This window comes from Muntiacus reevesi, chromosome 18, assembly GCF_963930625.1.
Source record: "Muntiacus reevesi chromosome 18, mMunRee1.1, whole genome shotgun sequence".
Taxonomy (NCBI): Eukaryota; Metazoa; Chordata; class Mammalia; order Artiodactyla; family Cervidae; genus Muntiacus; species Muntiacus reevesi.
In genome coordinates, this window is record NC_089266.1 from 20,901,834 (window position 1) to 20,924,382 (window position 22,549).

At 40.7% G+C, this 22,549-nt stretch overlaps 1 protein-coding gene across 1 annotated transcript; it reads left to right on the forward strand.

Annotated features, from left to right (window-relative positions):
• The first annotated feature begins 1,271 nt into the window (after positions 1 to 1,271).
• Positions 1,272 to 7,441, forward strand: LOC136149054 (keratin, type I microfibrillar 48 kDa, component 8C-1-like). Its single transcript, XM_065908923.1, has 7 exons — positions 1,272 to 1,619; positions 3,326 to 3,408; positions 4,726 to 4,882; positions 5,767 to 5,928; positions 6,023 to 6,148; positions 6,320 to 6,540; positions 7,336 to 7,441. The coding sequence occupies exons 1-7, from the start codon at positions 1,272 to 1,274 to the stop codon at positions 7,439 to 7,441; spliced, it is 1,203 nt and encodes a 400-aa protein (XP_065764995.1).
• The last annotated feature ends 15,108 nt before the right edge of the window (positions 7,442 to 22,549 follow it).

Below are 22,549 nucleotides of genomic sequence, written 5' to 3' on the forward strand. Positions count from 1 at the left end.
AGTATTATGTGTGGACTTAAAGAGACAGCATAAATAAGGTGCTTAGCACAGTGGGTTCCCAGTAAGCAGAAGCCATTCTAACAACATGAGAAATGGATATTCCCTATCATATCAGTAAACAAAGGGTGTCATAGTCTTCAGTAATTGCAGTCACCACCGTTGGTGAGCTGGTGAACCCTGAAGGAACTCAGGAAAGAAAAAATACCTGCCATCTAGCCATCAGACTGCAGCCATTCCCCTCGATGAGCCCTGAGGAAACTCAGGATATGAAATTGCAGGATACTGGCCCCAGAGAGCCGAGATGCATATCAAAGGAATGATTTCAGTGAGCCCAGACTCTTGCATCTTCTCATACATAGGAAAGTACTAAATTCCTTAACTTGGGATATCTGGTTTTCCTTTAACAATAACCTTTGACATTCAGACTACTGGCCCTTTGTTGCAAAATTTATGTATAATCTGGCTCCCCACCTCGCCTCCTCAAAGCATTTCTCTCAGAGTTACTTGAGATGGTGTATCCCAGGCTTGAAATTCTAAAAATTCCTGCTGAATAAAACATAGCCCTCAACTTTTAGGTTCTGAGTATTTTTTAAGTCAACAAATGTCATACTTTGTATAAGCACAGAGTAAAATCTTCCTGAAGACTAGGTGATCCCAAGATGTTAGTTTTCTTAATGTTCTGTGAACACTGAGTAATAACAGAAATGGAGCCTGGGGGGCTTTCTGCAGCCCCCTAGGAAGAGGGTAGAATTGCCTCCACCTGGCAAAAGGACCTTGGACAGGATGACCTCATAATCCTTTCCGATCTCAACTTCCAGGATTCTCTACCAAATAGTCTGCTTTTTTTCACAGAGTCTTTACTGAGCATGAGGTAGATGAGCCACTGACCTTTCCTTGTGTAGAAGAAGTGCCCCCAACTCTGGAGGACAGGGCATCGCTATCACTAACTCTATAGCCAATGAGTAAGCGCTGCTGTTTGCAAGATATGGGTGGGTCACTTTGAAGCTCTTCCTTAACCAACCAGCATGACTGTTGATGAGTCCTGACTTAGCAAGAAGCCCGAGTAAAACATTTTATGAGGTAAAGGACTCGCGTGAGGTGGCTAAATAACATGGAAAAATTGGTAGAGAGGGAAAAAAGGGGTAACGCTAAGCGTGGCTACCACACCCACCACTGACAGAATATAAAGACCTGGAGAAGACCAGGACTTACACCACAGAAAGGAACCAGGCTTAGAAACAGACCTTCAGAACTCTGCTCCCTCCAGCACCATGTCTTACAACTTCTGCCTGCCCAACCTGAGCTTCCGCTCCAGCTGCTCCTCCAGGCCCTGCGTGCCTCCCAGCTGCTGTGGCACCACCCTGCCCGGGGCCTGCAACATCCCTGCCAATGTGGGCAGCTGCAACTGGTTCTGCGAGGGCTCTTTCAATGGCAACGAGAAGGAGACCATGCAGTTCCTGAACGACCGGCTGGCCAGCTACCTGGAGAAGGTGCGACAGCTGGAGCGGGAGAATGCGGAGCTGGAGAGCCGCATCCTGGAGCGGAGCCAGCAGCAGGAGCCCCTCGTGTGCCCCAACTACCAGTCCTACTTCCAGACCATCGAGGAGCTCCAGCAGAAGGTGAGGGGGTGGGCACTCCATTGCCTCCAGCAGGAAGTTGTAGGGAGAGAATCCGAGATATGGTTAAACCTAATGTTGAAAATGATAAGGACAGAGACATAGAAGTCACTGGCTTACATAAGACACATCATGTCGTCCTAGAGAATCGATGTGGGATGCCCCATGAAGGAGAGGTACAGACAGGGGACAGGGTAAGGCATTAGACCAAAGTCAGTCATAGCAATCTAACACTGCTTCTTGTTTAAAACCAGACTGACTGATGCTCTAGTCCTATTATGGTATTCTGGTCTTGTTTTCAGAGATTTAGCATTAAAAGGGGCTTCCCAGGTAACACTAGTGGTAGAGAACTGGCCTGCCAATGCAGGAGATGTAACAGACGTGGGCTGGATCCCTGGGTTGGGAAGATCCCTTGGAGAAAGAAACGGCAACCCATTCTAGTATTCTTGCCTGGAAAATTCCATGGACAGAGGAGCCTGGCAGGCTACAGTCCATAGGGTTGCAAAGAATTGGACACAACTGAAATGACTTTAGCATGCAAACATGCAGCATGCATAGCATTAAAACATAATAATATGCACCTGAATTATTTCTTGGGGCTAGAATTTCCTGCATGATATTTAAAGATGTAACAAGAGAGTGTGTCTATAACAAAGTAAAAGAGCCACCAACTCCAAAATCCTCCCTAGTATACACAGAGCAAGCATACATACACGTGAGAATTCAGGGCCAAAAATATGGGAGTAGAAGTGGGATAAGTACAGAGTGAGTATAGAAGTGGGGCTTAATACCTTGTGTAGGTCAGGGAGGGCTTCTCAGAAGAGGCACTATCTGAACAGCGTTTGAAGGATGAGGAGGAGTTTATATTCGATCGCACAAGCCCTTGATTCTCTGACAGAATTGACTGTCCACCCTTCAGCAGTTCTGGCAAAGTGTGTCAGATAGGCGGTGTGGGATTTGAAGGTCGTGCACTGATTTCTGCACATTTAGTGAGAATGAGGCACAGTGCTGGAGCAAGGGATAAAGTACTGAGTGGGAGACTCTTTCCTTCAGGAGCTCACAGGGTAATAGGGGAGATAGGAAACAAATAACCACAGTAAGGTGATAAGATGTGTATCTGGCTAGGTGCAGTTACTGTGGGAGCACCTGGAAGAAGTGACTCCTGCAAGAACTGGGGAAGGAGGGGGAATGTGGCCTATGCAGGGGGTCTTGCTAGGTGGGTGAGGGCATCCAGGCATGCCAGGTAGAGGCAGAAGCTTTGTGCAAAAGCTTTGTCCAGGGCTATGTGAGGGGAGAGTGGAGAGTGGTCAGCAGGGCTGGGATGGTGGTGTGTGAGCATAGGATAACCAATTTGTCTTTGTTTGCTTGGGGGTTTTTTGGGCTTAGCACCCCACCTCCCACTAAGCAAACAGGAACACTGGTCACCCTATTCGAGATTTGGTTCCCAGTATGTTCAGTTCCTGCAGGAAACAAGAGGCAGACCAAGAAGAGAAGAATTTATGATGAAAGGCACATTTCCTCTTGACCGTTTTGGTTTTGAAATGATCAGTTCTATTAATGAATCCTCCCCTTATCCTCACACTGAGAATGTAAGAAGACTCACAGCTTTTTGGAAGGAATGTCTGTTTGGAAGAAAACAGTTTTTAAATTTTAAGTTAGGAGACATTCATTCTTACTGCGACTGATTTCACAATTAATCCTGTGCCCAGATCCTGGCCAACAAGGCAGAGAATGCCAGGCTGGTGGTGCAGATCGACAATGCCAAGCTGGCTGCAGACGACTTCAGGACCAAGTAAGATTTCTCTAACGATCAGATCAATTTAGTAATGGACAGGCCGAGTTGCAAAGTGAGGAACTCTGTCCTGGAAGCATGCAAGCAGAAGCTGTCTGTGATCATAGTGGGAGGTTTCTTGCATTCGATGAGTTAGGTTAAATGCCAGTCTCCTCACTGGAAGCAAGAATTCTGTGTTTTAAATTTAGTGTGACGGAGCTCAAGAAGCCATCTATTCTCCCCCTTTTTCAACTTAATGTCTGGATTAACTTTAAAAGTGCATTCCACACCAGAAAGAAATACAGCTTAGTTATGATCAGCCCATTGGAAAAAGTTAAATGACACAAATGGGAGGCAAAATTCATTTCAGAGAATCCATTGGTTTTTCTAGGTATGACCACTATAATCATAAGAATCCATTGCATTATTATGAGACTTCATAGTTTGCAATGTGATTCTACCTATATCATTTTTTCATCTTTGGGCCAAACTGATGACATTTTTTTTTTTTTTTTTTTGGTGGGGGGACGGGGATGGAGCTAGATGAAGTAGGAAAAAATAGCCTTATTGCTTTGCCAGGCCTAGGGGGCCACAGTGGGCTAATGTCCTCAAAACTCTGTGTCCCTGACATGTCAGTTTGGTTCCCATTTTACAAATGAGGAAATCGAGGCTCAGAGAGATTAAAGAGCTTACCACTGTCCTCACGGCAGGGCTGACTCTCACTTCCTTCTAATCCAGTGCTGCTCTCACGATACCAGGTTGCTTCTCAGGGTGAATGGTGAGGAGGTCCATAGCGGGCTAGTGAAGTCACCAACTCACTGGGGAACGGAGGATGACAGGGCTTAGTTGTTAGCAGCCTGTGATGGGGAATCAGAACAAATGAAGTTAAAGGTAGATTTGAACTATACAGTGGTTTCCCTGGTGGGTCAACGGTAAAGAATCTGCCTGCAATGCAGGAGACGCAGGTTTGATAATCCCTGGGTCAGGGAGATCCCCTGGAGAAGGAAATAGCACCCCCACTCCAGAATTCTGGCCTGGGAGATCCCAGGTCAGAGGAGCCTGGCCGGCTACAGTCCATGTGGTTGCAAAAGAGTCAGACATGACTTAGCGACTAAACAATAACAAAAACTATACAGGGATGCCCCACCAATACCTTCTCTATGGGTCTCAGGGAGGAAATAAGTCTTTTCACTCTGCACAGTGGTCTTTTTCCCTTTCAAAAGGCTGCAAAAATTCTAAACATTTCGCAATGTAATGAATTAGAAGGGGCGAGCCAAGTAAAGCCTAGGAAAAAGTCTTCCTCTTTGACCTCCTTTGACTGCTGGTTGTGTGTGCAAGGTACCAGACAGAGCTGGGCTTGAGGCAGCTGGTGGAGTCAGACATCAATGGTCTGCGTAGGATCCTGGATGAGCTGACCTTGTGCAAGTCTGACCTGGAGGCCCAGGTGGAGTCCCTGAAGGAGGAGCTGATCTGCCTCAAGAGCAACCATGAGCAGGTAAGAGAGTCCCAGCCCCTGACATCCTTATATTGAGGGTCCTGTAACTTCCCTGAGCAGGATAGCATAGGTCTTTTAGGTCTTTGCTAGACATCCTAAAACTGAGAACATTTTGCTGGATGCTCAAAACACCCTTGGTGGGTTGTTGGGGAAGCTTACTTTTTTTACCTAAAAGAGTGTGGTCAGCTAATCTATTTCATTTGGGGCTAGAGCTTTAAAATACTTTCTACTTCTTGATAAGATTGGTTGTCTTCTGAATAGGTTGTCTTCCCATTAATGACTGAGACTGAAAGGAGATAGCAAACTTCTTTGTTTTATGTGTCACCTAGATAGTAGAACCCAAGCTAGAATAAATGGATGGAAGGATGGATGGATAGATAGGAAAATAGGAGAAATGAAGGCACTGAAATAATGGTTGATTCAGACTCATGGTTGAATGTAATACTAGGATATCAGATGCATGTCTCAATTATTAGATGTTTTGATGAAGAGGACAAAACCCCTCATGGACAGTGTGTGATGGTAAGAAGACATGAAGTAAATGGGACCAGTTAAGCCTAGTTTCTCTCTATTTAAGTAGCATTTAAGTGGCAATGATTATAAACTAGTTATCATGCCAGGTTTATCACTGAGCAAAGGAGAAGTAAAAAAGAAATGGTAGAATCTTGGAGTGGGAAGAAACATTAGCAATCAAGCAGCCTCATGATACAGATGTGGAGACTCTCAGACAGGAGGCCTGACTCATAGGAAGTAACTTCATCGAGTTTTATGTCAATATGTGTCCTAAATTCTAATGCAATCTTTCCACCACATTCGACTCCCTCAAAGAGAATTTATATATAGATTTCCTTCTACGAGTTCATTCTTTCCCCTTCCTCCATCAGGAAGTCAACACCCTGAGGAGCCAGCTGGGAGACCGCCTCAATGTGGAGGTGGATGCCGCCCCCACTGTGGACCTCAACCGCGTGCTCAACGAGACCAGGGCTCAGTACGAGGCCTTGGTGGAGACCAACCGCAGGGATGTGGAGGAATGGTACATCAGGCAGGTGAGCATCTCAGCACCTGGTGTCTCAAGACCCTCAGCTCCCTGGGGCCCTTCAGGTGGAGTCTGAGCCTGCCTTCTGCCCTTTGGTGTTTCAGACTGAGGAGCTGAACAAGCAAGTGGTGTCCAGCTCAGAGCAGCTGCAGTCCTGCCAGGCAGAGATCATCGAGCTGAGACGCACGGTCAACGCTCTGGAGGTGGAGCTTCAGGCCCAGCACAACCTGGTGGGTATTGATGAGACTCCTGGTGAGGAGGTGAGGTCGGGGACTCAGGGACACTGGGATGCCCTCCAGGCCACCCTCTCTTGAGCTCTTGGAGCTTGTGACTTGTTTGAAAGCGATGGAGAAGCCCCTGAAGGAACAGCTCTGTGACCTTCCTCCCCTTTCCCCCGACAGAGAGACTCCCTGGAGAACACCCTGACGGAGACGGAGGCCCGCTACAGCTGCCAGCTGGCCCAGGTGCAGGGCCTGATCGGCAACGTGGAGTCACAGCTGGCGGAGATCAGGAGTGACCTGGAGCGGCAGAACCAGGAGTACCAGGTGCTGCTGGACGTGCGGGCCCGGCTGGAGTGTGAGATCAACACGTACCGGGGTCTGCTGGACAGCGAGGACTGCAAGTGAGTACCGAGCATGTGGTTCCCCTTCATGGTACATGCACGGTCCTACCAAAGGACAAAACAGGGGTTTGTTTCCCAGGTCAAGTTTCATATGTCAATATGTCTGCAAAGACTAGAGTTTAATACTGTAGCAGTGTGAAGTGGAGGGTGTTTGCTGCTGTCACTGCCAGGCCTAAAGGTATTTTCTGCTCCAAAAGATACTCTTGAGCCTTGACTGTTTCCCCCACTGGTGAGCTTTTGGAAGTTGATGGATAAATAAAGCTTTGTACCTTCAGCAAAAGAGAAAACAAATCTGTAACCACCATCACATGTACTTGAATAGTGCTTTTGGATTTAATCCCCACTTTCAAACCTATTGTTTCATGGATCCTGGTTGGGATTCCCCCAAGACAGGCAGAGTGGGGATCAGGGCAACCACCTTATGGATGAGTATTTGAGTATCAAAAAGGGGAGGTTACTCAACTACTTCTAGGGTCCAGCACTTTTCACCTAACCGAGTATTTTCATGAACCCGATCTGTGTGATAGATATTATCAATCTGTCTCACAGGTAAGGAGGGTTGAAGCGCCTTCCCCACAACTCCAGACATATAGAACTGGGTTCCATCTCAAGGCTTCTTTGCTCTTTTCTGCCCCATCTCTAAGCTTTGCAGAAGGAGTGATCCGAATAAGACGTGACTTCCTAAGAAGTCAGAAAATGGCTTTTGTTTGTCCCCTGTCTCCTTGGGTTGAACTCCCTCCTTTATTTTTGTTATTATCCATCTCATGCTGATGAGCGAATGGTTCTGTGTCCCAGGCTGCCCTGCAATCCCTGCGCTACGACCAACGCGTCATCAGTTGGGTCCTGCATCACCAATCCCTGCAACCCCTGCGGCCCACGCTCCCGCTTTGGGCCCTGCTAGACAGCCAGGGCCAGCAGGAGGACTGCGTGAAGACAGAGGACCGTTGATGGACCAGCCCTGCTCTCTGACAACTATCAGCCATTGGATAGTACCCCAGTCACCACCGTAATTCATAGTCTGGAAAGATACTGTCCAGGCCCACCTGATCCTCTTAATTCAAGGCCAATTTCTTGTGACCTGATGGTCTGACAGGTTTGGGCTGGGAAGGTGTCACATGAGGAGTTTTGTGGTTCTCTCTGCTGCTTTGATCTGTCTTGCAGTTCCCCAAATCCCTTTGTTAATCTCCTAATAAACTTTCCTCTTGCAAAGCAGTGATGATTCTCATTTGTATTCATTCCTTTTAAAGTGTTCGCTCTATGTGTTCATGCTTCATATAAAAGCCACTTGAAAGTGAAGGAGGGCTTGTCATTTAATCCTCTCCTTAAAGGTCTTTATTACCATTTGTTAACATTCACTAAACACAATGTGTCCCAGCAGAGACTCAGGCCAGCAGGGAACCAGTGGGACCACAAAGGCAAGAGGTCTCATCTGAATATGATAAACATGTTAATTATGGAATCTTACTCAGTAAAGTCCAACAGCTAACATTTCTCAAACATTCTACCTTTCCTTTTCCAAAGGCCTACAAGAAGGACAGGCACTAACATTTATTAAATGCCAACCAAGCACTAGAAACTGCGTGACTAATTTTTTTCTCTTATGGTTAGAGTAAGTAGAAATATTAGGATCGAACCCAGAGCTTATTCTCTGAATGTCAGTTACATGTGAGGTGTGACTAAGAGAGAGTAAAACTGATTTTAAATAAACATCCTTCATGATTGTTACCTGGGGAAGGAGGTTGCTATTAGTACCCGAAACACATCTTCAGAAGCTCTCCTTCAGTAAATACTGAAGAACTCATAACAGTAAAAAGGGTGATCTCTGTTTCTCTTCTCACTTGAAATTTTTTATCCGCTGGATGGATGAATAGATAAAGATAAATATACATAATGGAAGGAAAACAAAGAAGAAAATCTTGAGATTGAGACACCATGGATGAACTTGGAGGGCATTATGCCAAGTGAAATAAGCCAGACACAGAAAGACAAATACTGCATGATCAAGCTTATATGTGAAATCTGAGTCACACTCATAAAAGCAAAGTAGACTGGTGGTTTCCAGGAGCTGACGGATGGGAGAAATGGGAAGATATTTGTTAAAGGGTACACAATTTCAGTTATGTAGGAGGAATAAGTTCTGGTGATTTAATGTACAAAATTATGATGATAGTTAATAATACTGTATTGTATACCTGAAATTGACTTCTGTTTGTTTCCAAGGCAAGCCATTCAACATCACAGTAATCCAAGTCTATGCCCCAACCACTATTGTCAAAGAAGCTGAAGTTGAACGGTTCTATGATGACCTTTAAGACCTTTTAGAATTAACACCAAAAAAAAAAAAAAAAAAAATGTCCTTTTCATCATAGGGGTCTGGAATACAAAAGTAGGAATTCAAGAGATACCTGGAGTAAAAGGCAAGTTTGGCTTTGGAGTACAAAATGAAGCAGGGCAAAGGTTAACAAAATTTTACCAAGAGAATGCACTGGTCATAGCAAACACCCTCTTTCAACAACACAAGAGAAGATTCCACATGTGGACATCACCAGATGGTCAATAACGAAGTCAGATTGATTACATTCTTTGCAGCCAAAGATAGAAAAGCTGTATACAGTCAGCAAAAAAAAAAAAAAAAAAAAAAAGAAAAGAAAAGAAAAGACCAGGAGCTGCCTGTGGTTCACATCATGAACTCCATATTGCCAAATTCAGACTTAAATTGAAGAAAGTAGGGAAAACTACTGGACCATTCAGGTATGACCTAAATCAAATCCCTTACGATTATACAGTGGGAATGACAAATAGATTCAAGGAATAGATCTGATAGACAGAGGGCTTGAAGAACTGTGGACGGAGGTTCGCGACATTGTACAGGAAGCAGAGATCAAGACTAGCCCCAAGAAAAAGAAATGCAAAAAGGCAAAATGGTTGTCTGAGGAGGCCTTACAAATAGCTGAGAAAAGAAGAGAAACTAAAGGCAAAGGAGAAAAGGAAAAATACACTCATCCCTATCTGAATGCAGAGTTCCAAAGAATAGCAAGGAGAGATAAGAAAGCCTTCCTCAGTGATCAATGCAAAGAAGTAGAGGGAAAAAATAGAATGGGAAAGACTAGAGATCTCTTCAAGAAAATTAGTGATATCAAGGGAATATTTCATACAAAAATGGGCACAACAAAGGACAGAAATGGTATGGACCTAACAGAAGCAGAAGATATTAAAAAGGGGTGGCAAGAATACACAAAAGAACTATACAAAAAATATGTTAATGACCTAGATGTGTGTGATCACTCACCTAGAGTCAGACATTCTGGAATGCCAAGTCAAGTAGGCCTTAGGAAGCATCACTATGAACAAAGCTAGTGGAGGTGATGGAATTCCAGTTGAGCTATTTCAAATCCTAAAAGATGATGCTGTTAAGGTGCTGCAGTCAATATGCCAGCAAATTTGAAAAACTCAGCAGTGGCCATAGAACTGGAAAAGGTCAGTTTTCATACCAATCCCAAAGAAAGGCAATGCCAAAGAATGCTTAAACTACCACACAATTGCACTCATCTCACATGTTAGCAAAGAAAAGCTCAAAATACTCCAAGCCAGGCTTCAATAGTACATAATCTGAGAAATTCTAGACATTCAAGCTGGCTTTAGAAAAGGCAGAGGAACTAGACATCAAATTGCCAACATTCGTTGGATCATAGAGAAAGCAAGAGAATTTCAGAAAAACATCTACTTCTGCTGTATTGACTATGCTAAAGCGTTTGACTGCATGGAACACAACAAATTGGAAAATTCTTTAAGAGATGGGAAATACCAGACCACCTGATCTGTCTCCTGAGAAAGCTTTATGCATGTCAAGAAGCAATATTTAGAACTGGACATGGAACAACAGACTGGTTCCAAATGGGAAAGGAGTACATCAAGGCTGGATATTGTCACCCTGCTTATTTAACTTATATGCAGAGTATATCATGTGAAATGCTGGGTTGGATGAAGCACAAGCTAGAATCAAAATTGCCAGGAGAAATACCAATAACATTGGATACGCAGATGACAACACCCTTATGGCAGACAAAGAGGAAGGAACTAAAAAGCCTTTTGATGAAAGTGAAAGAGGAGAGTGAAAAAAACTGTCTTAAAACTCAGCATTCAAAAAACAAAGATCATGGCATCTGGTCCCATCACTTCATGGCAAATAGATGGTAAACAATGGAAACATTGTTTTGGGGGGCTCCAGAATCACTGCAGATGGTGACTGCAGCCATGACATTAAAAGACATTTGCTCCTTGGAAGAAAAACTGTGAGAAACCTAGACAGTGTATTAAAAAGCAGAGACATTGCTTTGTGATAAAAGTTCATCTAGTCAAAGTTATGGTTTTTCCAGTAGTCATGTTTGAATGTGAGAGTTGAACCATAAAGAAAGCTGAGCACTGAAGAATTGATGTTTTTGAACTGTGGTGTTGGAGAAAACTCTTGAGAGTCCCTTGGATGGCAAGAAGATCATACCACTCAATCCTAAAGGAAATCAGTCCTGAATACTCATTGGAAGGACTGATCCTGAAGCTGAAGCTACAATACTTTGGCCACCTGATGCAAAGAGCCAAATCACTGGAAAAGACCCTGATATTGGGAAAGATTGAAGGCAGAAGGAGAAGGGGACAACAGAGAATGAGGTGGTTGGATGACATCACTGACTCAATGAAGATGAGTTTGAACAAACTCCTGGAATTAGTGAAGGACAGGGAAGGCAAGCATGCTGCACTCCATGGGGTCAGTGCAGAGTCGAATCCGACTGAGCAACTGAATTGAACTGATACTTGAAGTTCTTAAGAGGATAGACCTTAAATATGCTTAAAGCAGACACAGTCACATATAAAAGGGAACCTTGTAGAGGTTGATAGACAAGTTATTTAGCCTGATCGTAGTATTCTTTTCACAATATATGCACAAAAGTAACAGCATTTAGTTATATATCCAGCAATACCCTAACAGCCCTCTGGGTGATTCTATTACATTCAAATTTGAGGAATTTTAACAGATTTAGCAAATATTGGCAATATATATGGGTATGATGGTATCCTGTTATTTTAAAATTCTGTTTTCTTATTCATAGAGAAAATAAACTTTTAAAATATTTTTTATTAGTCATTTGAGTTTCTTCTCTGTAAGTTCAATTCCATTCTACCTGAAGTAATATCACTTAAAATGTACCTACAACAGTGTCTGGAACTGTCTGAGGTGTCAGGACAGAAAATGAATGAAACTAAGACCAGCTCTCAAGGTGGGGAGAGTTCCTTTTAACTGAGGGGAGATAGGCAGTAAAGAATTAAATAAGCCTCATCAAGAAAAAAAGGTAGAAGAATCAAATCAACAAAATTAGAAATGAAAATGGAGAAATTGCAACAGACAACACTGAAATACAAAGGATCGTAAGAGACTACTATCAGCAGCTATATGCCAATAAAATGGACAACTTGGAAGAAACAGACAAATTCTTAGAAAAGCATAACTTTCCGAAACTGAACCAGGAAGAAATAGAAAATCTTAACAGACCCATCACAAGCACAGAAATCAAAACTGTAATCAGAAATATTCTAGCAAACAAAAACCCAGAACCAGACAGCTTCACAGCTGAATTCTACCAAAAATTTAGAGAAGAGCTAACACCTATCCTACTCAAGCTCTTACAGAAAATTGCAGAGGAAGGTAAACTTCCAAACTCATTCTATGAGGCCACCATCACCCTAATACCAGAACCAGACAAAGACGCCTCCCCGAAAGAAAACTACAGGCCAATATCACTGATGAAGATGGATGCAAAAATCCCTAACAAAATTCTAGCAAACAGAATCGAATAACATATTAGAAGGATCATACATCATGACCAAGTGGGCTTTATCCCAGGGATGCAAGGATTCTTTAATATCCACAAATCAATCAATGTGATACACCACATTAGTAAGTTGAAAGATAAAAGCCATATGATTATCTCAATAGATGCAGAGAAAGCCTTTGACAAAATTCAACATCCATTTATGATAAAAACTCTCCAGAAAGCAGGCATAGAAGGAACATACCTTAACATAATAAAAGCCATATATGATAACCCCACAGCAAGCATTATCCTCAATGGTGAAAAATTAAAAGCATTTCCCCTAAAGTCAGGAACAAGACAAGGGTGCCCATTCTCACCACTACTATTCAACATAGTTTTGGAAGTTTTAGTCACTGCAGTCAGAGCAGAAAAAGAAATAAAAAGAATACAGACTGGAAAAGAAGAAGTAAAACTCTCACTGTTTGCAGATGACATGATCATCTACATAGAAAAGACTCCACCTAAAGACTCCACCAGAAAATTTATAGAGCTAATCAATGGATATAGTAAAGTTTCAGGATATAAAATTAACACACAGAAATCCCTTGCATTCCTATACACTAACAATGAGAAACAGAAATTAAGGAAACAATTCCATTCACCATTGCAACAAAAAGAATGAAATACTTAGGAATAAATCTACCTAAAGAAATGAAAGACCTATACATAGAAAACTATAAAACACTGATGAAAGAAATCAAAGATGATGCAAATAGATGGAGAAATATACCATGTTCATGGAATGGAAGAATCAATATAGTGAAAATGAGTATACTACCCAAAGCAATCTATAGATTCAGTGCAATCCCTATCAAGCTACCAATGTATTTTTCACAGAACTAGAACAAATAATTTCACAATTTGTGTGGAAATACAAAAAACCTCTAATAGTCAAAGCAATCTTGAGAAAGAAGAATGGAACTGGAGGAATCAACCTGCCTGACTTCAGACTGTGCTACAAAGTTACAGTCATCAAGACAGTATGGTACTGGCACAAAGATAGAAATATAGATCAATGGGACAAAACAGAAAGCCCAGAGACAAATCCATGCACCTATGGACACCTTATCTTTGACAAAGGAGGCAAAAATACACAATGGAGAAAAGACAATCTCTTTAACAAGTGGTGCTGGGACAACTGGGCAACCACTTGTAAAAGAATAATATTAGAACACTTTCTAACACCATACACAAAAATAAACTCAAAATGGATTAAAGATCTAAACATAAGACCAGAAACTACAAAACTCTTAGAGGAAAACATAGGCAAAACACTCTATGACATAAATCACAGCACCTCTATTACCCACCTCCTAGAGGAATGGAAATAAAAGCAAATATAAACAAATGGGACCTAAATAAACTTTAAAGCTTTTGCACAATGAAGGGAACTATAAGCAAGGTGAAAAGACAGCCTTCAGAATGGGAGAAAATAATAGCAAATGAAGCAACTGACAAATAACTAATCTCAAAAATATACAAGCAACTCCTGCAGCTCAATTCCAGAAAAATAATCAAAAAAAAAAAAAAAATCAAAAAGTGGGCCAAAGAACTAACAGACATTTCTCCAAAGAAGACATACAGATGGCTAACAAACCCATGAAAAGATGCTCAACATCACTCATTATCAGAGAAATGCAAATCAAAACCACAATGAGGTACCATTTCACACCAGTCAGAATGGCTGCTATCCAAACGTTTATAAACATTTGGATAAATAAATGCTGGAGAGGATGTGGAGAAAAGGGAACCCTCTTACACTGTTGGTGGGAATGCAAACTAGTACAGCCATTATGGAGAACAGTGTGGAGATTCCTTAAAAAACTGGAAATAGAACTGCCATACGAACTAGCAATACCACTGCTGGGCATACACACCGAGGAATCCAGAAATGAAAAATACACATGTACCCCAATGTTCATCGCAACACTGTTTACAATAGCCAGGACATGGAAGCAACCTAGGTGTCCATCGGCAGATGAATGGATAAGAAAGCTATGGTACATATACACAATGGAATATTACTCAGCCATTGAAAAGAATACATTTGAATCAGTTCTAATGAAGTGGATGAAACTGGACCCTATTATACAGAGTGAAGTAAGTCAGAAAAAAACCACCAATACAGTATACTAACATATATATATATATGGAATTTAGGAAGATGGTAACGATGACCTTATATGAGAGACAGCAAAAGAGACACAGATGTAAAGAACAGTTTTTTGGACTCTGTGGGAGAAGGCAAAGGTGGGATGATTTGAGAGAATAGCATTGAAACGTGTATATTATCATATGTGAAACAGATCGCCAATCCAGGTTTGATGCATGAGACAGGGTGCTCAGGGCTGGCACACTGGGATGACCCAGAGGGATGGGATGGGGAGGGAGGTGGGAGAGGGGTTCAGGATGGAGAATACATGTACACCCATAGTTGGTTCATGTCAATGTATGGCAGAAACCACTACAATATTGTAAAGTAATTAGTCTCCAATTAAAATAAATACATTAATTTAAAAAAAGAATCAAACAAGCATAACTGTTTCAAGTGGTAAGTGTTATGAAGAACAATGAAACTAGCACTATGGGCCAAATGTTTTTGTGCCCCAAACTCGTATGTTGAGATCCTAATCTCCAATGTGACAGTATCAGGAGGTGGAGCCTTTGGCAGCCCCATGAACATGAAAGTGTAACTGGGAAGGGTTAATTTTGAATTCACATTTGATCTGCTCTGTGACTCTAACTCTTATCTTGTCACTTTTGTTATTATGTGATCAGTCTCTTCAGTTATGTCAGACCCTTTGTGACCCCATGGATTATAGCCATCCAGGCTCCTCTGTCCATGGGATTTCCCAGGCAAGAATACTGGAGTGGGTTGCCATTTCCTCCTCCAGGGGATCTTCTCAACCCAGGGATCAAACCTGTGTCTCCTGTACTGTAGGTGGATTCTTTACCACTGAGGCACCAGGGAGGCCCACTGCAGCATTTACTGTTGAATAAAATTCACGTATAAGTGCATCCATGAAGTTCAAAGCCCTGTTTTTCAAGGGTCCACTGTATATATAATTATTATACTATAAAATTCACCTATATAAAGTATCTAATTCAATAATTTTTATATTTTATAACATTTCATCACCCATTAGTAGCCCTTCCCCATTTTTTCCTGCCCCCAGGCCTAGGCAATCATCATTGTTTCTATGGATTTGTCTATTCTAGATATTGTTATGAGTGGAATCATACAGTATGTGGTATTTTGTGACTGACTTTTTTTATGTAGCATCATGTTTAAATATAGAGCCTAGGAGGAGATAGCCCAGTTTTTTCTTTTTCTTTCTTTTTTTAAAAATTGTAAAGTAATTAGCCTCCAACTAATAAAAATAAACAGAAAAAATAAATAAAAATAAAATATGAGTACTAACGTAAACAAAAAAAAAGTCTTCCTGTGGTAATGAGCATCTTTTAAAAATTTCTAGGTCACCTTTTCGCTAAGGGTGCAGTTTTATGAGAGATGTGGCTTTTTTCATTGGTTTGAGTTCCAACTCTCTCATAAGGACCAAAGGACTTCACCCTGTTCTCTCATTTCTCTAGTTTGATTTACTCTTTTTCAATTTAGGCTCTTTCACAGAAAGTGAAGAGGAACTAAAAATCCTCTGGATGAAAGTGAAAGAGGAGAGTGAAAAAGTTGGCTTAAAGCTTAACATTCAGAAAACTAAGATCATGGCATCTGGTCCCATCACCTCATGGGAAATAGATGGGGAGACAGTGGAAACAGTGTCAGACTTTATTTTTGGGGGCTCCAAAATCACTGCAGATGGTGACTGCAGCCATGAAATTAAAAGACACTTACTCCTTGGAAGAGAAGTTATGACCAACCTAGATAGCATATTAAAAAGCAGAGACATTACTTTGCCAACAAAGGTCCGTCTGTTCAAGGCTATGGTTTTTCCAGTGGTCATGTATGGATGTGAGAGTTGTACTGTGAAGAAAGCTGAGCACCAAAAAATTGATGCTTTTGAACTGTGGTGTTGGAGAAGACTCTTGAGAGTCCCTTGGACTGCAAGGAGATCCAACCAGTCCATCCTGAAGGAGATAAGTCCTGGGTGTTCATTGGAAGGACTGATGCTGAAGCTGAAACTCCAATACTTTGGCCACCTCATGCGAAGTGTTGACTCATTGGAAAAGACCCTGATGCTGGGAAGGATTGGGGTCAGGAGGAGAAGGGTACGACAGAGGATGAGATGGCTGGATGGCATCACTGACTCAATGGGCATGAGTTTGACTGAACTCTGGGAGTTTGTGATGGACAGGGAGGCCTGGTGTGCTGCGATTCATGGGGTCGCAAAGAGTCGGACACGACTGAGTGACTGAACTGAACTGAACAGCTTCTCTGTGTAAGCTTGAGCAAGTCATTTTCCTCTTTGGGTCAATGTTTTCCCATTTATAAAACAATGAATTGAATGAAATGCCCACTTGGGCTGTTGGTATTTCGAACATTCTAAGATTCTAGGCTTCATCTGACTTAGACATTGTTTCCATAAAAGAATTTCCATCACCGTCTACATGTGTGGGGGAAATCTGTTCTAAGAAAGCGGTTTGGTGCTAATATCTGATCTTGGATGTGGCTGGCAGTAGTTGGCAGGACATTTCCCTAAGGATGGTGCCTCTTCACATTCTCTTGACATGAAGCTCAGATCTTGACATGGCTTCTCTTGATGAGGCTCACATCAGTCAGTTCATGAGCTACAGGTTGTCTGATCCCTTAGCAAGCTGATTTTCCCTTCATCACTTTTTAATAACTCACCTTTGGAATTGGCAAAGTCAGCAGTTATCACAAAAGTGTGAATGCCAATCATGATGGAGACTTTATTTCCAGAATAACAAGCTTAAGTGTGATTTACTGATTGTTTTGGACTAGGATCTTTACTTGTGTCCTTTAAAAACGTTTTATTTCTTTAGAGGACTTGTAAGAATTTCCTTTTGGAGTTTTTAATGTAAATTTTATTTCTTTTTCTTGTGACGAAGTAATTAATATATACATTTTCAGAAAAATTTGGAGAGGACAAAGGTATAGAGAATGAAAAGAAAAGCATTCATAGTCTTACCATTTAAAGCATCCAGTGTCATCATTGTAGTGTGGTTCTATATATCTCTCAATTATCATTGTTAAAGTAACATTTTAAACTTTGTTATGATGATATTTATTTTGGGTAAGTGTAAAGCTCTTGAGTAGGGTCACCATCATTTGAACAGTTGTGATTCTGAGTACTTCCAAGTGACAGGATGTACTTGTAGCTGAATTGCTCCAAACTGTTAGGATAGAATAGTGTCATTGATAAAGAAAGAACAGTTGGAATCAGGGAGACAACAAGGAACTTCAGTATTGCTGAATTCTACTTACTTCCACACTCATCCTTCATTCTTCTTCAACAGAGTCTATCTACGGATAATAAGATTTTGTTTGTTTTTATTTTTTCTCACTGACTTTGATTTCTGCTCTGAGGTAATGGCAGATCAGATTGTTGTGAAATTATTCAACATTTCTGCAGCATGGTGATTCTGGCTGGAAATGGAGTGAGGATCAGCAGACTTGAGTTCTAATTATATTACCCTAAACAAGTCATTTCTCCAAACTGAACCTCAGTTTCCCCATTTGTAAAATGAGAGGGTTGGGTGAGATGAGCATTAAGGTCCCTGACATTAGTTGCTCCAAGTATCCCTGGTTTTAACTATTTTGGCATTTGGGATCTACCTTAGGAAGTGGAAGGGAGGAAGGGAAGAGCCAAGTGCAAAGTAGTCTTTGATCAGCAGCTGTAGCAGAGATGCTTGAACTCTCCTGTGAGCATCTTTCTCCAAGTTCTGTTCTGTCCCCAGCTTGGATGACAATAAGGAGCCTCTCCTCTTCCTGGGCAACATATATAGGCATACAACTGAATTCTTTCCTCATCGCCTCACTTTAGGATAGCAAATAAGTCTCATTTATGCTTTGTGACAAAACAGAAGTAAAGTTATACACATGGGCAGTTCCAAGTGCTTATGCTTCCTGGGTAATTAGTCCCAAATCACTAGTATGAATCATCAAATCCAAACAAGCTTGACATCTTTAAACTGCTTAACACACATTCTAATTATTGTCAAAACTCTATATTGGTAAGACTAGAGCTTTATAATCAGGTGTACAAAGTGATTGTGGCAGCACTTTTCTAAATAATGAACATCTCAACTCTGGGCATTTATAAGTGTCAGTTTATGAAAGCTCATTTTGGGTGTTAACAGCATGGGTGCTGTATACAGTAGGTGCCCCTCTGTGAACTTAGAGGTGTCCTGGGGACATATTCAAGTCTTTCTCCATGGTCTCATCTTAAGAGGTCCCTTTGCTGCCCTTGACAATTTTGACCTTCACCTTCAGGTAGAAGCTCTGTCCTCCCTGACCTTCTGTGAGCAGGTCATGCTCTCCCAGCCTGCTCTCTGGCTGGGAAATCCCCCCAAATTTGGTCCTCAGCCGCTTGTTGCCTTTTTCTTCATATGCTCTTCTTTGTCTCTTTCTCCAACTCTCACATCTGCACTAGGTTCATAGCTGCCCTTTTCATCCCCAATTCATCTCATGAATTCTAGTCCAGCAACTCCAAGGACTTGTTGAAGATTTCCTGTATGAAAATATACAATGCTTTTCAAAATTGCATACAATGTTTATCAGAAATAAACTTCACTCCTCTCCTTAGAACCTTCAATGGCTCCCCATTTCCTTCCTTTGTCCTTTTCCCTTCTTTTCTTCCTCCTTCCCTTCTTCCTTCCCTCACTCCTTTCCTTCTTCTTTCTTTCACTGAAGTTAGTTTACTCACAACATTGTATTAGTTTCAGGTGTACAATATAGTGATCTGACAATCAAAAATGATCTCCACAGGTCTGGTGATCATCATACAAAATCACTACAGTATTATTGACTCTATTCCAACATTACATCCTGTAACTTATTCAGCTTACAACTGGAAATATGTATCTCTTAATTACCTTCACCTATTTTGCCCAACCTCCAAAACCCCTCTCCTCTAGCAACCACCAGTTTGCTCTTTGTATCTGTGACTCTGTTTCTGTTGCTGGTTCATTGTTTTTTTTTGTTTGTTTGTTTGTTTTTTTAGACTCTGATTATAAGTGGGATTGTAAAGTATTTGTCTTATTCTGTCTGACTTATTACACTGAGCATGATAGCCTCTAGGTCTACCCAGTTGTTGCAAATGGCACATTTTCAATTTTATTTTTTAATGTCTGAATAGTATCTTTCTCATCTTCTTATCCAATCATCTATTGATGGGAAATTTAGGTTTCTTCTGTATCTTGGATATATGTAATCAATGCTGCAATGAACATAGGGGTGTATATATCTTTTTGAATTAGTGTTTTTGTTTCCTTTGGGTCGATACCTAGAAGTGGAATTTCTGGATCTTTTGGTAGTTCTATTTTAAATTTTGAGTGATTGCTATTCTGTTTTCAATAGTGGCTGCACCAATTTACATTCCCAACAACAGCATATGAGTATTTTCTTTTATCCATATTCTCACTGATACTTATTTGTTGTCTTTCTGATGGTAGTCATCCTGACAGTGGTGAGGTGATATCTTAATGTAGTTTTTTTAAAAAATTTATTAATTTATTTTATTTTTGGCTCTGCTGGGTCTTCATTTCTGCACGGGCTTTTCTCTAGTTGCAGCGAGAGAGGGCTACTCTCTAGATGTGGTGTTCAGGCTTCTCATCGAGGTGGCTTCTCTTGTTTCAGAATACAGGTTTTAGGGCATGCAGGCTTTATACTGTAGCGCACTGGCTTAGTTTCTGCAAGGCATATGGGATCGTCCCAGATCAGGGATTGAACCCATGTCTCCTGCATTGGCAGGCAGATTCTTTACCACTGAGGCACCAGGGAAGCTCTTTCGTTGTAGTTTTGATTTACATTTCTCTAATAATTAGCAATGTCAAGCATTTTTCCATAAGCCTGTTGGCCATCTGTAGGTCTTTGGAGAAACTTGTATTTAGGTCTTCTGCCTATTTTTTGATTGGGTTGTTTGTTTTCTTATATTGGGTTGTATGAGCAGGTTATATATTTTGGAAATTAAGTCCTCATCAGTCATATCATTTGCAAATACTTTCTTCCAGTCCATAGGTTGTATTTTCATTTTGTTTATGGTTTCTTTTTCTGTGTAGATATTACATTTAAGTATTGATTACATTTTGAGTTTATTTTTGGATATGGTGTAATAAAATGTTCCAGTTTCATTCTTTTGAATGTAGCTCCCCAGTTTTTCCAGCACCATGTATTAAAGAGGCTCTCTTTTCCTCACTGAATATTTTTGTCTCATTTGTCAAAGATTAATTGATAATATAAGTGTGAGCTTATTTCTAGGCTTTCTCTTCTGTCCCATTGATTTATATTTCTGTTTTTGTATGAGTATCATACTGTTTTAATTTTTGTAACTATGCAATAAATTTTGACATCAAAAGGCATGATACTTTAGACTTTTTCTTTCTCAAAATGTCTTTGATTCTCAGGGTCTTTTGTAGCTCTATGCAAATGTTAAGATTATTTGTTCCAGTTCTGTGAAAAATGCTGTTGGTATTTTGATAGGGATTGCATCGAATCTGCATATCTTTGGGTATTATGAACACCTTTATAAAATTAATTCTTCTGGTCCATGAACACTGTATATCTTTCTCTTTATTTGTGTTATCTTCAATTTCTTTCATCAAAGTCCTATAGCTTTTAGTGTACAGGTCTTTCACCTCTTTGATAGATTTATTCCTAGATACTTTATTATTTTGATACAATTATAAATGGAGTTGTTTTCTTAATTTCTCTTTCTGATAATTTTTCATGTATAGGAACACTACAGATTTATATGTGTTAATTTGTATTCTGCAACTTTACTGTATTCATTTATTCTGTTTTTTGGTGGCATCTATAGGGTTTTCTGTGTGCTGTATGCTAAGTCGCTTCAGTTGTGTGCAACTCATTGCGACCTCATGGACTGTAGCCCACCAGGATCCTCTGTCCATGGGATTCTCCAGGCAAGAATATTGGAGTGGGTTGCCATTTCTTCCTCCAGGGGAATCCTCCCGACCCAGGGGTTGAACTCCCTTTCTTATGTCTTCTATATTGGCAGGCAGGTTCTTTACCATGAGCACCACCTGGGAAGCCTGTACAGTTTTCTATATATAGTATAAAGTCATATGCAAATTATGAAAGTTTTCTTTCTTCCTTTCCCATTTGGATTTCTTTGCTTTTTTTTTTTTTTTTTTTTTATCTAATTGCTATGACTAAGACTTCCAATAATATGCTGAATAAAAGTGGCACAAAAGGCATCCTTGTCTTATTTCTGATCTTAGAAGAAATGTTTTCAGCTTTTCACCACTGAGTATGAGGTTAACAGTGGGTTTATCATGTATGGACTTTATTATGTAGAAGTATGTTCCCCTCTTTGCCCACTTTGTTGAGAGTTTGTATCATGAATAGATGTTGAAATTTGTCAAAAGCCATTCTTGCATCTATTGAGATGATACATGCTTTTTATTCTTCTTTTAGTTAATGTGGTATAACATATTGATTGATCTGGAGATACTGAACCATCTCTGCATCCCTGGGATAAATCCCACATAATAATAGTGTGGATCTTTTTAATATACTGCTAGATTTGGTCTGCTAATATTTTGTTATGAGTTTTTACATCTGTGATCATCAAGGATATTTATCTGTAACTTAATTTTTTGTAGTGCCTTTGTCTGATTTTGGTATCAGGGTAATTCTGGTCTAGTAGGAAGAATTGAGAAGCATTCCTTCCTCTTCAGAATTTCATAATATTTTGAGAAGCAGGTACCAAGTTTCTTAACTTTTGGTAGGACTGACCTGTGAAGCCATCTGACCCTGGACTTTTGTTTGTTGGGAGGGCTTTTTTTTTCTCTTTTTTGATTCAACTTTGTTATTTGTAATTGGTCTGTTCAGATTTTCTATTTCTTCAATCTGAGAAGTTTTATGTTTCTAGAAATTTATCCATTTCTTCTTGGCCATTTAATTTGTTGGTGCTTAATTTTAGTAAACTCATGATAATTTGTATTTCTGAGGTGTTGGTTATAACTTCTCTTTCATTTCTGTGTTT